At 40.6% G+C, this 14617-nt stretch overlaps 1 protein-coding gene across 4 annotated transcripts in view; it reads right to left on the bottom strand.

The window, feature by feature from the left end:
• Positions 1 to 639: 639 nt before the first annotated feature.
• AMPD3 (adenosine monophosphate deaminase 3) overlaps positions 640 to 14617 on the bottom strand; it is a 33452-nt gene continuing 19474 nt past the window's right edge. For 3 of the 4 annotated variants that reach the window (XM_039551830.1, XM_039551829.1, XM_010392508.3), the window contains exons 7-15: positions 14269 to 14463; positions 13889 to 14020; positions 12821 to 12984; positions 11574 to 11700; positions 10659 to 10822; positions 8537 to 8657; positions 6456 to 6629; positions 5260 to 5370; positions 640 to 4336 (exon numbers count right to left, since the gene is read on the bottom strand). In XM_039551830.1, coding sequence (XP_039407764.1) covers positions 4160 to 4336; positions 5260 to 5370; positions 6456 to 6629; positions 8537 to 8657; positions 10659 to 10822; positions 11574 to 11700; positions 12821 to 12984; positions 13889 to 14020; positions 14269 to 14463 — 1365 coding nt within the window. In that variant the 3' untranslated portion in view covers positions 640 to 4159. Of the gene's footprint in view, positions 4337 to 5259; positions 5371 to 6148; positions 6233 to 6455; positions 6630 to 8536; positions 8658 to 10658; positions 10823 to 11573; positions 11701 to 12820; positions 12985 to 13888; positions 14021 to 14268; positions 14464 to 14617 lie in introns of those variants that run through there. The other variant, XM_010393268.3, reaches the window with a different exon arrangement.

The following is a 14617-nucleotide window of genomic DNA, read 5'->3' as shown; positions in this document are numbered from 1 at the left end:
TAATCTTCATCTAAAAATCTTGACTCCCTTTCTTACTGAATTATTTTGTGTTAAGCTTTTCCTCAAAAGTCATGGTGACTGTAGCAGGATGTCTGTGTTGATACTATTTATTTAAATCTGTCACTTGTTGGCTTCTTGGTTGGGTTTTGTCAGATAAAGCTGCTGTGCATGCTCATGGAATCACAGTACAACTTAAACTGCTCTGCCCTGAGTGTCAGGACTGCTTTCCTGCTCCCAGGCTGGGTGTCTTGACTCTCAGCTCAATATCCAGATGAGGCTCCACGATCAGGAGGAGCTGCTGCATGCTCTGCCCTGGTGCCCAACTTGGAAGAGCAGGGAAGCAGGGTGGGCACCAAGCGATGGCGGGGACAGCAGTGCAATTTCACTTTCAGAACTTTAGGCCAGGTCGGAATGGTTTGTTTTCATTGACACTCATCTGGCTTAAACCAACTAAGCCTTTAGCCCTTCTCCTAAATAGTGCTTACTGTCTTCTCTATCTCCACTGGGGTTTTTTTTCAGTTTTTGTGCTTTATTTAGGTTTAGTCAGTTTAATTGCACGGGGTTTTAGTTCTACTTAAATGTGGAGACTTGGAGGAGGTACAATTTTTTTGAGAGGTACACACAAAACTGGTAACCATATTCTTTTACAGTTCATTTATTAATGTAATGTTTAATGCTTCCACAAGAGGCAAAAGATAAACATCATGTAACCCAGGCACAGAAAGAAAAAGCAGTTTCTACAGACACCTTTTCAGACTTGGATTTTAACTAGGCAAAGAGAACAGAAAGGTTTAGCCACACATAAAGAACAATGATAGGAGACAGTAAGGTGGCTCTGGGCTGTGAAAAAAAATGTATTCTCCACTAGCAGAGCAAATGCCTTAAGTTTGCTAAAGTAACAACAGAAATTGTTCAGGTAGATGGGTTGTAAACATCAAATAGCCATAATTAATCATTTCACATTGAAAGTATAAAATGCTTTTTAACCAACAGATTTAAGGAAGGCTTGAATAACATTTGAACCTGTCTCCTAATGAAGCCAAGAGAAAGTAGAATATTCTTCCATGCTGCAGCAGTGCTTACCCAATAGCCACCTGCAGTGATGTTCTTCCAAGCCCTGAGTCAAACCAGCTGTGTTCTAACCAGGTTTGACCTCAGCGCAGCTGGGGGGATCAGCCACTGCCCTGTCCTGCACTGGTGTCCCTGTGTACAGCAGTGACTCATGCTGGATCTACTTCTTCATTCCAGCCACAGCCTGAGCCCACAAGGCTGCTCTGAACAGCCTCACATGAGCACAAAAGTGCAACTTAAAAAGAAGAAAACAAGGCAAAGCTTAAGAACTGAGCTTGGGATTCAGTAACATTTGTCTAATTAAAGGATGACCAGGAGAAATGTAGTAGTGGAAGCTTGAAAGGATGTCTGTTAGTATTTCCCCAAATATAATACTATAAGCCCAATTTCCCCTTAAAAGCAGCACACAAGAAAGCACAGAAAGCAGAACTTGTAGTCATGACCACTTATGTGTTACTGTGGCTATTGTTAGAATCCCAATTACTGTCCATTCACTGAATATTCAAATCCAGTTTTCTTTTTTTTTCAATAACAGCTACAGATCTATTAGAACCTGAGGTAAGGAAAGCTGAAAAGGTACTAAACATACACAAATTCGGTATAATTTTAAGGAAACTAAATAAGAAATGTAAGTGACAACAAAAGCAGCACTAATAGCGACCTTCAGGTGAAACAACCCAAGTAAAGCAAGGTTTATCAGATGGAAATACTTACAATTGAAATTCTTCATACCAAGCACGTTGCTTACTTAGCCCGGATGCAGATGTTTATCACAAACAGTGTACTGTTGGTAACAGTTTATTAGGAAGTTGTACCGATGGAAACAAGACACTTGCATTTGAGGCAGCTAAACAGCTTAAACCACTTTTTCAGACTCCTAAGCAAATGACACCAATTCTGAGACTGCATTCTATGAGCTGCTAAAGTTCCTAACAGTGAGGCTGACAGGGGCTGCTGACACAGAACAATTTTATTCTCGTTCAGCTGGGCAGCATACCGTGGTCTCACATGATTTTTAGGGGTACAAGGAATACAAAATCTGGCACATAGCAGATATTTGGCTGGGGCACTAAAGAGCTAAAGTCAAATTCTCACCACCTGCCTGCAGCCCTGGTTTTGGATGAAAAACCTCTGCAATCACTGCAGCGCCCTCTGCATGACACTGGCTAACTGTGATGGTGAGTGGATGGCCAGAACTCTCCCTCTTGTGCCTTAATTCCCTTGGAGCAGCCTTAATTCCAGGCTGCTTCCTACATCTTTAGGTTTAGCTCTCTCTCTTGGGGGGTTCTTACAAGGCTGCACAGCTGTAGGAGGTGATAAGGAATTCCTTCTTCCCCTACTTTAGTGCCATTTCCTTGCAATCTCCATTCAGGACAGCAGGAACATTAAAAAAAGTGCCCTTGTAGGTATCTCTTTAAACTGCCACAGCCTGAGGAGAGAGTCTTCAATGCCTCTATACATTTATGCCATTAATGGGTTGTTTGGTACTGGTGGTGTCACCACTGCCACTTTTGGCTGCATTTGCAAGGGAAAGTGAGACCCGAAGAGCTCTTGAAAGGAAGGCTGTAGGTGCCCAAGCTCCAGGAGAAGGGCCTGGCCTAGGAAATACAAGTGGCACAAGACATCTGATGGAGCACAACATGCAGGGTTCAAGGTCAGGTGAGACTTGATGGGCCAGTATCAGTTATTTTCTTTTTATGCATTAATGCTGAATGCCTGTTTGAAGAAGCCCAGGATCCCTATGCAGGATATTAAGAGAGCCAGGGATCTAACCCTGGGTTCAGACCCTGCCTTAGGGACTGTAGGCCTTTGAATTGAGTAGTGCAGTGCTGGACTCACAGGCATCCACACCCTCTGCTGCCCCTGGCCTCGAGTCTTTTTTGGTGTGAAACTGTGCAGCTTCTACAATACAAAGATGCCATTATGTTATTACCTTTAATCCTCTCTGAAGGAGTAGTACCGTGTCATAAGGATGATGAAATACAAAGAAGATTGAAAGTGATAAATACTCCAGTAGCTGTATTGTACTAACCACTTCCTCCTAAATAAATAGTTTAACATAACATACCATGATTTGAAATGACAGATTTCAAGTGGGCTGGCTTCTGTATAAATAGACAGCTTGACTTCCCATTCAGCTGTAGTAGACTAAAATACAGACTAAAACAAATGTGTAAAAATATGTCAGAAGTAGGACCAGAATCAGGTCTGGCATTTCTACCACTGATTCATAAGAACACTTCCCTTTTTCAAGTAAAAAATTTCTCTTTATACGCAACCAGAATTATCTGCATAAATTTCTAAGTAACTTGAATGGGCATATCCACATATTCCCATTACAAAGCAATAAAAAAAGTGTTCTCAGCTTTCAAGGCAAAATATTCATGATATAATTAGACTCATTACAATGTTTTATAGCGATTTTGACACCATGTTTTCCACTTGCTAGATTAAAAAGCATTCGTTTGTTGTTCTTCACTGACACACTACAGAACAACAGGAATTAATTAGTTATTGAACAAGATTACCCGATGTTGGTTTTTCTTGTTTTCCAATATAACTGCTGAAACATTGAGTTAAAAACGGTGTCAGAACACCTTCCAGAATAAAAGGGCAGCCTCAAAATTCTGCACCCCATAGAAACTGCTAATGAATAAAGGGTTAAACTTAAAAGTGTTAAAAGCCATGACTGGTACTGAGACTTGCAGGACCAAACCAGGTGGGCGTGTGCTGTCAGCATCTGCAGGATCCTCAGGTGCATAGCACAGATGCATTACAGATATTCTCTCTGGTTTCCCAGGCTACACTGCAGGGCACAGTTAAGACAGTATGAAACAAATAGTACATGATTCTGAGTTTGCATTTAGTATTTACAGCAATCTTAAAAAGCCTAATGTTCGTAGAAACCAAAATGTTTGCAACGAGAATAATGAAGTAACAGGTGATGGCAAATGCTGTTTACCTTCCACAGACACTCCCTTTGTACTGTTCAGCTATGTCTTGGTAGCATCAAAGACAGATGATTTGATGTCAATTTGCATTTTATCCTGCTCAGGAGGGACATGTTCTGGTTTCTCTGAGTTTGTAACTACTTGGACAGAGTAGAAATATCTTCTGTTCTCATGGCATCAGCCAGGAAGCTGAGTTCATTGCACAGAGTCTCGTACCTGAAGGCCATCCGGATCTGGGCAACATTTGTCTTTCGAATGTCATTTCCCTCAGGCCCTTCCTTGCAATAATTCACCCCTAGGAATTTCTGTTTTTCCTGTGAATGGGATTAAACATGAAAAGGAAGAAGTCAGTTCAACTATTTTGATTTATTGCAGAAATAAGTGTTTGTTAGTTGAATGAGTCCAGTACAAGTGAAAAGAGCAGTTTCAACCAGCTGGGCATTGAACTCTTCCTCAGAGTCTTAACCAGTTTAGGAGATTTTAAGGTCAAAGTTTATCCATACAATCACTCAAAACTGCACTCAGTCTGGCTTGCTAAAACCCTCTGTGTTAGTGTTCAGCCTTCCTTGCTGTATCTTGCATGTGAGAGGGCAAAAAGAGGCTTAGGTCTCTTTTGTGAGTTAAATGTTGCACAAGAGGAAAATGAGTAGTTGTCCCTAGGAAATACTGGAAGAAACAACAGAATATACTCATGAAGCCCCTTCACATACCAGTTCCTTCAAAGAATTGTTCAAAAGTGACATAGAAGAGAGGATGATCTAAAGTAAGTCCTAGTTCTGGCTATACAGAATTTTAAGGCCAAAAGGGAATTTAATCTGACTGCCTATCTAAACAAGAATATTTTCTGTAGTACTCCCTTTTAAGCAAAAACATGCCTTGCTTATGCCAGGCTGTTTATTTTTACTTAATGCTAAGACACGATGTAGAAAATCACTGGCAGAGGGATATCACCAAAATAATTAAGTTTGTAACTGGAAGGAGAGCTGAGTATAAACAGGCATCTGGTGTCTCTACATATTTTGAGAATTCCAAAACAAAGCTAATGGGGAAAAGTAATGTTAATACTTTACTTGTAATGTCAGACTGCATAGCAGATAGTTTTGACTATTTCTGGAAAAGAGGACAGGGATGTGCACAAATACGTCACTAAGCATCTGCTATTCAGTGTTCAGACTATTGACTTCTGGGTTCCTACTTGCCCTAATATTCACAAAAGAGGTTTTCCAGACATACTTACCTTATCTGACAATCCGCTCTGTAGAACGCTGTTTCTTGCTATTTCACACAAGTCACAGGTACTTAGTTTCCACACCTGAGCTGCAATAGCATATTCTTCCATGAGAGCTTCCTGCAGCACCAAAATACATTTAATATTAAATTATATGTAAATAAGATATAAATGGGGATATGTACTCATTACTAATTAAGGATTTTATACATGCTCTTTAGACAGCTGTGAAAAATTAGAAGTTTAAAACTTTAAAAATCACAATCACTATGAAAAGAATTGTTTATTTCAAATTTCCCAAGGACTACTGGTTAATAATTAATAAGGCACTGGGTATCCAGTTAGCTTAGTCTAAGAAATTGCAGCCTGCAGTCCAGATCCTTGGAGGCATTTCCTAGGCAATTGCAAAGGAGCCCCCAGGGTACACAAACACCCTGGAGCACCCAGTTGTAAAGCTTGAGTGAATGTGCACATGGACAGGTAGCAGGGCAATTTCTTGCTCTGGCCCTCTCGCATCAGGCGGGCGGGTGTGGCCCCAGTGGGCTGTCCCAGAGGAGGATCCTCCACACTCCATGTGACTGCATCCATGCTCCAGCCAGCAGCAGCTCCGTGTCCCGGCCAGCAGCCAGCCCGGGGCAAGGCCAGCAGAGCTCGGCTTGTCCTGGGACACGCAGCTGAGCAATGGATGGGCCCCTCTGGGCACAGCATGGCTCAAATCGGTGCCAGCCACAAACGAGGGCATCACAGCCAGTGACCAGGCACTCCTGTCCTGCCAGGCCACCCAAGGGCAGGAATCTGTTTCAGCTCACTGGGCAAGCAGCTCATATGTCATCTCGAGATTCCACATCGTGTTTTTATAATGTACTTCCCCAGACTTATTAGAGTAAGGAAACTGGACTTTCCTGGCACTCTAGAGGATTGTTTATGAAGGCTCAAACCTCCCTTCAGCCTCATCCTTCATTTTATACTTCAACAGCCAACACTGGAGAGGCAAGAGTACAAAAGAAACATAATTAGGAAATCAGACATTTCCTTCCGAAGCCTAACAGTGAGTAGTAGACAGAGAATGAGGAGGGAGAATGAATGACGTGACTGAAAGACATGACACTATGTCCTAAGCAATGAAATAAAACAGCTTTCAGGTCAGTCTGGACCCGTGTGGTGCTGTTGCCAAATTCAAAGCCAGGGCTTTTTGCGATTCCTACCTTTGTATAATGAAACTGCATAGGATCATCTGTGGAGAGGGAGATGTGCAGTCCCTTATGGAGAAATTCCCGTAGTGGATTTTTTGAGTACTCCAGGAATAGGCTGTTGTTACTAAGTGGGGACATAGCAATGGGTATTTGTGCAAGATAATAAAGATACTGGAGGACAGGGCTCTGCAAAACAAAACACAGTCAGCATTTAATGGTACTGTGGGATAATGAAAAAGAGCAGGATTTCCCTTGGATAAAATGGAAACAGCACTACAGAGGGAAGACTAAGACCAAAAAACTTAGGTTGACATTAAACCATGACTTCTCTACAAAATATTTAAAAGTCTGAATTTTAAATCTTACTGATTTTTATAAAAATAATTTACATTCTTAAATATAGGTGTCATCTTTATAAAAATAAGGTGACTAATATTACTGTAGATTAGTAAGTATATATGACCATTATGGGCACTGCATTTGATACCAGCTGCATACCTTCACAGAAAACAGATGGGAAAGAACTGCTAAACAATTTTTTATTTCCAAAGCTGCAGTCCAATAGGTAAATTTTAGCAGCAAAAGGAGTTTTAATTTATGAGAAGTCATGTGTTGCTGTTGTACATAACAGAAATTATCTGTGATCGCCTCATCTTTATTACTATTTTGCCTCAGCCAACCTGTGAACCTAACAAGTACCTTTATTACTGTTACTATTATTAGTACCTGTTATGCCATCTTATCACACCAGGCCACGCAGGAGACAGTGAAGAGGAGAATTCTTTGGTCACACTCTGCTTTACTGCTACTCTGTCTGGGTCTAATTTTGGGAATTACTACTTGTGAGCATAGTATCAGACATGATTTTAGGCAGATTTTTTCTTTGTTCTTGGTTATATTGAAAAATACAGAGAATTTTCCAGCATTAAGCAGAAAAATCTCACTTATAAGGGAACTCCTGAAAGACTACAGGGAACTAAGTACAAGTCTGCCACCCACTGACCAATTATTTTAATTATGAAACAGTGCCCTGCAGATGGGGTTGAGTGATGGTTCTTATTAACTGATGTGACAGGAATTGTAACATTTGTTCTGTCATAACAATTGAGTTCTGTCTAAAATATTGTTGTGTCAAACAGCTATGTTGCATTTCTTGATCAAAATAATCAAACCCTTAAAGAACTTCTGAATGAACCCTGAAGTACAGAAATGCCAATCTGAGAAAATTACCTTTATCCCCATAGAGAAAAAATGAGAGCTTTCCTTAAGTTCTTCTGGGACTAAACCAGGGAGTAGTAACAAGTAGCTCTGCTTGGAGTACCAAAAACAGGTGCTGCCAGGTCTTTGACATATCTGAACATATCTGACCTTCCCTGTGAAGACAAAGCTGTCTTTTTGTAGCTTAAGAATAGGAAGTTCAGTTGAGCTTATTTATTTCATTGAATCATTAAATAATTTGGTTTGGAAAGGGCCTTAAAGATCATCTGGTTCCAACCCCCAGCCATGGGCAGGGACATCTTTCACTAGACCAGGTGGCTCAAAGCCGCATCCAACCTGGCCTTGAACACTTCCAGTGATGGGACATCCACAGCTTCTGGGCAACCTGTGCCAGTGCCTCACCACTCTCACAGTAAAGAACTTCTTCCCAATATCTAATCTAAACCTACCCTCTATCAACTCTCCCTTGTTCTGTCACTACCTGCCCTTGCAAAAAGCCCCTCTCCAGCTCTCTTGTAACCCCTGTTTAGGTACTGGAAGGTGCTAGAAGGTCTCCCTGGAGCCTTCACTTTTCCAGGCTGCACAACCCCTATGCTCTCAGCCGTTCCTCAGAGGAGAGGTGCTTCACCAGAGGTGCTCATGGCCTCCTCTGGAGTCCCTCCAACACCCCAACGTGTTCTGGTGTTGGGGTGGTCTGGCTGGAGTTTTTGACCAAACTGAAGAGTTACTTGTGCCTTGCTAAGAAAATGAATTAATGGGGCGGCCCAAAATTAATTTTGGGCTGCTCAGATAAAAGTCAGTTTGATGCCTGCAGTTCGAACCAGTGACAGGTGTCTGAGCACACAATGATTAGTTCAGGAGCAACCAAGCAATACCTTCTTCAGGAGCAATCCATGAGAGATGTTGTCTGCTGTCAGAAAGGCAGAAACAAGGTGTGTGATAGACCCAGCTTCTCCACAGTGAGGTCGAAACAGGAAAGTGCACATGCCTCTTTCCCTGAGGAGATAAAAAGCAAGTTACTCTGAAAAAAAGGCACTGTTCTTCATCTCTTTGGTATATAACTGTCATTAATATGTGAATTTAAAAAGAAGAAAATCAAGTTACACATTCTCCTACAGTTTGATGTGACATCTAATCAGGCCTACCTGTCGTGGGCTGCTGTCAAAAAGGTGCGTCCCGCTAGCGAAGCCCCTTCTACCACCAGACATATTTGTATCTTCTTTCCTCCCCAGAACACCTCATTCAGCAATTGTCACCCCACTGGGTGAACAGCTACTGAATGGATTTAAGTGGAGTGAACTGACAGATGGAAAATTCAGTAAACCCATGCAACCCGTGGCTGCAGAATTCCTGGTTCAAAATGAGGAAGGGGAAGCATGTTGCCAAGAGTTAGCTAACAGTACTAGTGTGATGAGAGCCTGCCATCTCACCAGGGTAAGTGTAGCATAAAACCACACCCTCAGAAGCAGGAATGTTAGTTACTACACCAGAGTTCACACTGTAATTTCTAGAATTATGTTATCATCTACATTAAAAGTGATGCTGGGTTTGAGGTTATAATGGACCCTGTTACTCAGTTCAGACAAATGTCCCACAAGTATCTGGAGATGTTTAAAACACAATTTCAACAAGGAGTGCTAAAATATAAGGCAATTCTAGGGTGGAAATTTAGTAACATTTCTCCTGATGTGAGGATGTAATCCATCCTCGCTAATATTACAAAAAATATAAAACAGTCTTGTCAGGGCTGTGTTGACTCAAGTACTCAGTATGATTAACAGGGTGAACAGGGTGACACAGTTGTAGTGACTCATTGGTGAATTCTGTCAGTATCTCACTTAGCTGTAAAGAATATTTAATGATTATCTGGGGGCATTTTAATACAGTGGTTGAAATGATCTCGAGGTAAAAAAGAAAGTGCTGGCAGAATCTGTCCTTGGAATAGAAAAAGCATGTAGACTGCAGAGAACGTAAAGGAAGTCAGGAGAAAGGGATGACTTACCTGCTGTAGAGTGTCCTTTCCATTACAGAATTAAAACTAACAACTATGCCTGTTTGTTACACATACAAGGTAATTTAAGGTGGGTGTTTGTATTACGAGTTTTGATCAAATAGGATGATAGAGACATTAATGCTTGAAGTAGCAGTGGGAGAGAAGAAATAACATTCCAAATGTTTACTTGGATAAAATTGTAAAATGATAAATCTGTGCACGTTCTAGAAGAAAATCCCCAAACGTTTTCTAAATAACTAAAACAACCTAAATAAATCAAATCCTTGAGGGTAAGTGATGACACTGTCATATCAATGGATAACCTCACTGTGCCTCAGCTGGAGTCAGTTGTGCAGGTCACTCAATGAGTCAGCTGCAAATTTAGCAACATAACCTGATGTTGAATTTCAGGCTTTCCTGAGCCTGATGCCAAAATCTGCTTTGGCAGTCTGATGTCACATAACTCCCTGCATGACTTGCCCAGATGCTGGTCTCAAAAGCAGTAAAACTGAGTGAGTCAATAAGCCTGCCAAAGGAAGTTAGCTGGATGGGCAGCTTGTAATTGTGTCCTACTTGGTCTGTCTCTGAATGCAGCAGCCCAAGGCAGTGGGTCACAACAGAACTTTGTGTCTCTGAAATGACCAGGAGATAGCAAGCCACCAAGAGGCAGGTACATTGTACTTGGAAATCCACTGTGAAGCCAAGCAAAGGTCAGTAAGTGAATTTTGTGGGGTTCCTTCTTACGTTTTGTTTGATATATGCAGCTTTAAGGAGTTAAAAAACCCCAAAATACACACAAATACCAAACCAAGATACTAATCTGATGCTTCTACAATTTCTGAGTATTTCATTTGAACTAGTTCTGTAGTAATTTTTTTCAAAATATCTCAAGTGACAACTCTTTAAAAAATTCAAAATAACCCTTGTTTCAGAAGATCTGTAATCTAGACACTGACTTAGTCTGAGAGCAAGATACTGATTTTCTGGGAGCAGTATCTACTTACCTCCTAAGGTTGTTTAGCAACATGATGTTCACATACATATAATACAAATAATAGCTATATGGGGGATTCTTCTCACTGGTCCACAGGTCAGGGTTAAGGCTCTTGTCAGAGAACATATGGCCACTGTGTTTGGATTCATCATCAACACTGTCAAAGCCAGTCACCTGGTGGGATAGGAAATTCACAGCAATTAGGGTTTTCTAGAAGCAAACTTCAGTGTCACTTACTCTTGCTTCAGGACTTGCTTGAACAAAGTATCCAGTCCCTCTTCCTTTGTTTCCCTCCCTACCCTAGCAGTCCTGCTGCTCTGCATCCCTTCTTCTGAGACAAACAGGAAGCCCAGGTGCACAAAAGCCTTCAGGATGCCGCGGGGGCTTACAGAGCTGCAAGATTCCCTGAGATCCAGACTGTAATCCTTTGAACTCATCTGTTGTCTTTGATAAGCAGCTGAAAGCAAGAGGCTCCCAGCAAACCTCAGAGTTCTTCTGCTTCGGGGCACACTCAGAAATGGCTGTGTTAACCTTGTCCTAGCAGCTACATCCCCACTTCTCTCCTGAGATCCATCAGGATCTAAACAATGCATCCTTTCAGCTGCCTCCTTCTTGGAGGCCAGTCCAGAAGCAGCTCAAAGTACCCATCGTGGCTGATGATGCACAAGAGCATGCAAACATTTTTGGTCATTAATGAAAGCACAAATAAATAGGTGCTGAGCTGCTGAGGAAATAAACAGCTTATCTGACAACAGGACCTCAGTCAGACTTTTATTAAATTGTATGTCAGGGCTTTGAAACAATAATACAAGCAATCTATGGAGAAGGAAGCTTTTTTTAGTGTCTGGGAACAGCTGTGGACCAAATAAAATATGAGTACTAGAGGATCTATTTCATGTGAGACAGAAAACCCAAACATACTTACATATTTGAGGAATAGGTGCAATTCTTTGTGGTCTTTGGGATTGATTGTTGCTTCAAACAAAGGTACAAAGATGTTCTCCAACATCTTCCCAAAACTAGGCAGAATATTTTTAGACCTAAATATGTCACTGAAGGGGAAAAATAGACACATTCTTTAATAAGCTTGTATTGTCCTTCACTTTCGTACTTTCTGTTATTTGTGTACATTCTAGAGCTTCAGTACCACCAGGATTCAGAAATTTCAAAGTTTCTGTCAGGGCAGATCATCTCTGTGCTCTTGTTTCCTGCACTGCCTAGCACTCTGCTTCATCCAGGCTCTGCTGAAGCTCTCACATGCTCCAAAAATAGAGACAGCGTGCAGGGGTAGATGCTGCCTCAGAGCAGTGACCCTTTCCCTTGCAGATATCCACGTACTAACAGGAGATAAGGAACTACCTCTCATAAAAGATTCTGTTTCCTAAAGTTGTAACTACTCCAAAGGAAAGTAGAATGCTATGCTTTAGTGAGCCTTTCAGAAAAAGGGATGGTACTTCCATGTGCCACTAAGTGCATGACTTGTTCAAAGTGCTGACTGTGCCATGCATTTAAGAAATTGCTACATAAGAAATTAGAGAAACTTTCTCCCCAGTGAAAAGCACACTCTGGGGGGCATATGTGACTGTGACAGCTCCTTCTCTACTGATACTCCTACTGTGACATTTCAAAGCATGAAGCTCAGCTATTAAGTCTGACAAAATTTTCAGGGGACACTGTATTACAACACAGTATTGGAAACAAAGAAATGAAGTCCCAAAGGATGCTTAAAAACTAAGAACTGATAAGGATTCAAGCTGGGAAATCATCAAGCTTGGGTTGTTTCCAAGTTCACTGTCATTTAGTCACTAATCTTGATCATAACAGTTTTACAGAGCATTTTCTACTCCTTCATGGAATTCAGGAGTTGATTTATTTTCATTACTAAATTGTATTTTAACTTGCCTTTGAATGCAGCTTGATTTCACCCAGTTGTAATTTTTGGTTTCAGACTTACAAATAATTCACAGTAGTTTTGAATAGCTTCATAAAGAGTAGATTCAATCCCCATCTCCTGTCTTCCACCCCCAGACTGTCAGGAAAACTGCACCAATGGTAAAAAATAAATCTCCCAAGCTATTGCTTATAAATAGAAGCCATCTAAATATTATCAGAAATTAAGTCATTGGTATGATTTCAAACTATTAAGATTACCAAGAGCTCCTGATTACTTACTAGATTCTGGGAACCTGAATTATCCAGCGCATATTAGGGGAATAAACTTTATGCTTAATGAACCATTTTGCCAAGTTCAGCCATTCATCTGGAGACCGTCCATAAACAGATAAGCGGGGTTCTGTGTACTGGTACTTACTTTCTTCTAGTTCACGGGCTACTTCCTAGTAAGTAATAAATATATTTGCTTTAATATGGATACTGAGATCATTTACAGCTAGAAATATATTTATCATTGCATTTTCCTCAGAGCAGACATAACTGTATTGGCACCCTTTAAAGATAAAGGGAACCTCTTGTCTTTCAATCCACTGTTTTATTTTAGGCATCTAAATATTCTCCTAGCAAGCTCTCTCCAATATGTGAGTATAACTTAACTGTATATATATATAACCAGCAATAACTCTAACACCTCCTTTTAGAGGACAATGTTCTTGTGCAGTCATTACTAACACCTTTGTCAGACCTAAGTTTAAGATTGATAAATCAGAATTAGACTATTTAAACTAGAGCAAATGTCTACATAAAATATGCAGAACAATAGAGAATCTGACCCAGAATCTGTGGTAGCAAGCGATTTTACAGCAATTAATTTTAGACAATACTTCTGTATATTCAAGAAGTGCTGACATCTACTACATCACAAAAACTACAAATTTTTTTGTTCTAAGAAATTAATTTGAAGCCTGTTGCATGCATGTGCAGATGCAGATTTATGCAGAGGCACTGCCCTAGCTCCTCCTTCCCTAGCAACTACCAGTAGCCAACTAAATCCTAACAAAGTATTAAACCAGTGAATTGACCCTCATCTGCTCTCCATTAGTTTGAAACTGCCCACAACTCAGCTCTGAACTCATATACAGCTTATGTGTATGTTTCTAACTTATAAAACTATTCAGAAAGCAGCAGGGGCTGGCTTAGCAGAGGTTTCCTCTGAGGAATTGCTGGAGCAAGCCCAATACTTGGAATCACTTAACCACAGTGTAAGCTCTAAATACAATTATGACATCACAAATCTATTACAAACCTTCATTTCTCTACAGCTGGAAAAGCTTGAAACTTATTTACCTTGACCATACGAGCAAAATATTCACCACCAATATAGTTCTCAGTCTTCAAATACAAGTCCCTCAGCTCACTGGCACCAACTGGATTGTACTTGGAATTGAATTTGTCAAATCGATGAAATGTTTGACGTCCCTGGAGGAGGGAAAAAACCCAAATAACCATGGTTTTAAGAACAGAAAATAGTTTACAAATTAGATTGCCTAGCAATAAAAGGCACAGAAAAGAAAAATCCTGTGGTAACTTCTTTCAAACATGCACTGTAATGCATGAAGTCAAATTCTGATTTAGTAAGTTATCATGCAAACATTGTAGAAATTAGAACTTTGCACTTGGAAAACTTAGCTTTTTTCCCATTTGTTTTGTCATTTTACTAGACTTACTGCATGGACATCTAAAGAGTCTACAGTGAGGTCATAGGGGTCCATGTGAAGGCTTTCGAAGACTTGCTTTAAAGTCATCTTCTTGCCTTTTTTCTCTGCAACAATCCTGTCAGGCTCCGTTTGATAGGTGTGCTTAATAAACCTCAGTAAGTGCTTCTGGTTCATGCAGGCAGCAGCATGGATATGAGTGTCCACCTGAAATCAAAAGGTTATTCATGCTTATCATCCATCTACATAAACTTAATTAGCAAAGTATCTATGTCACTGACAACAGGGACTAAAGCCTTCTAGAATATTCCTTAAGTAACAAATGGATTAGTGCCTAAGCAAATCAAAATGTTTCAGAATG

The sequence above is a fragment of the Corvus cornix genome, chromosome 5 (genome assembly GCF_000738735.6).
Source record: "Corvus cornix cornix isolate S_Up_H32 chromosome 5, ASM73873v5, whole genome shotgun sequence".
Lineage (NCBI taxonomy): Eukaryota > Metazoa > Chordata > Aves > Passeriformes > Corvidae > Corvus > Corvus cornix.
This window is presented reverse-complemented; position numbering and strand designations above follow the sequence as displayed.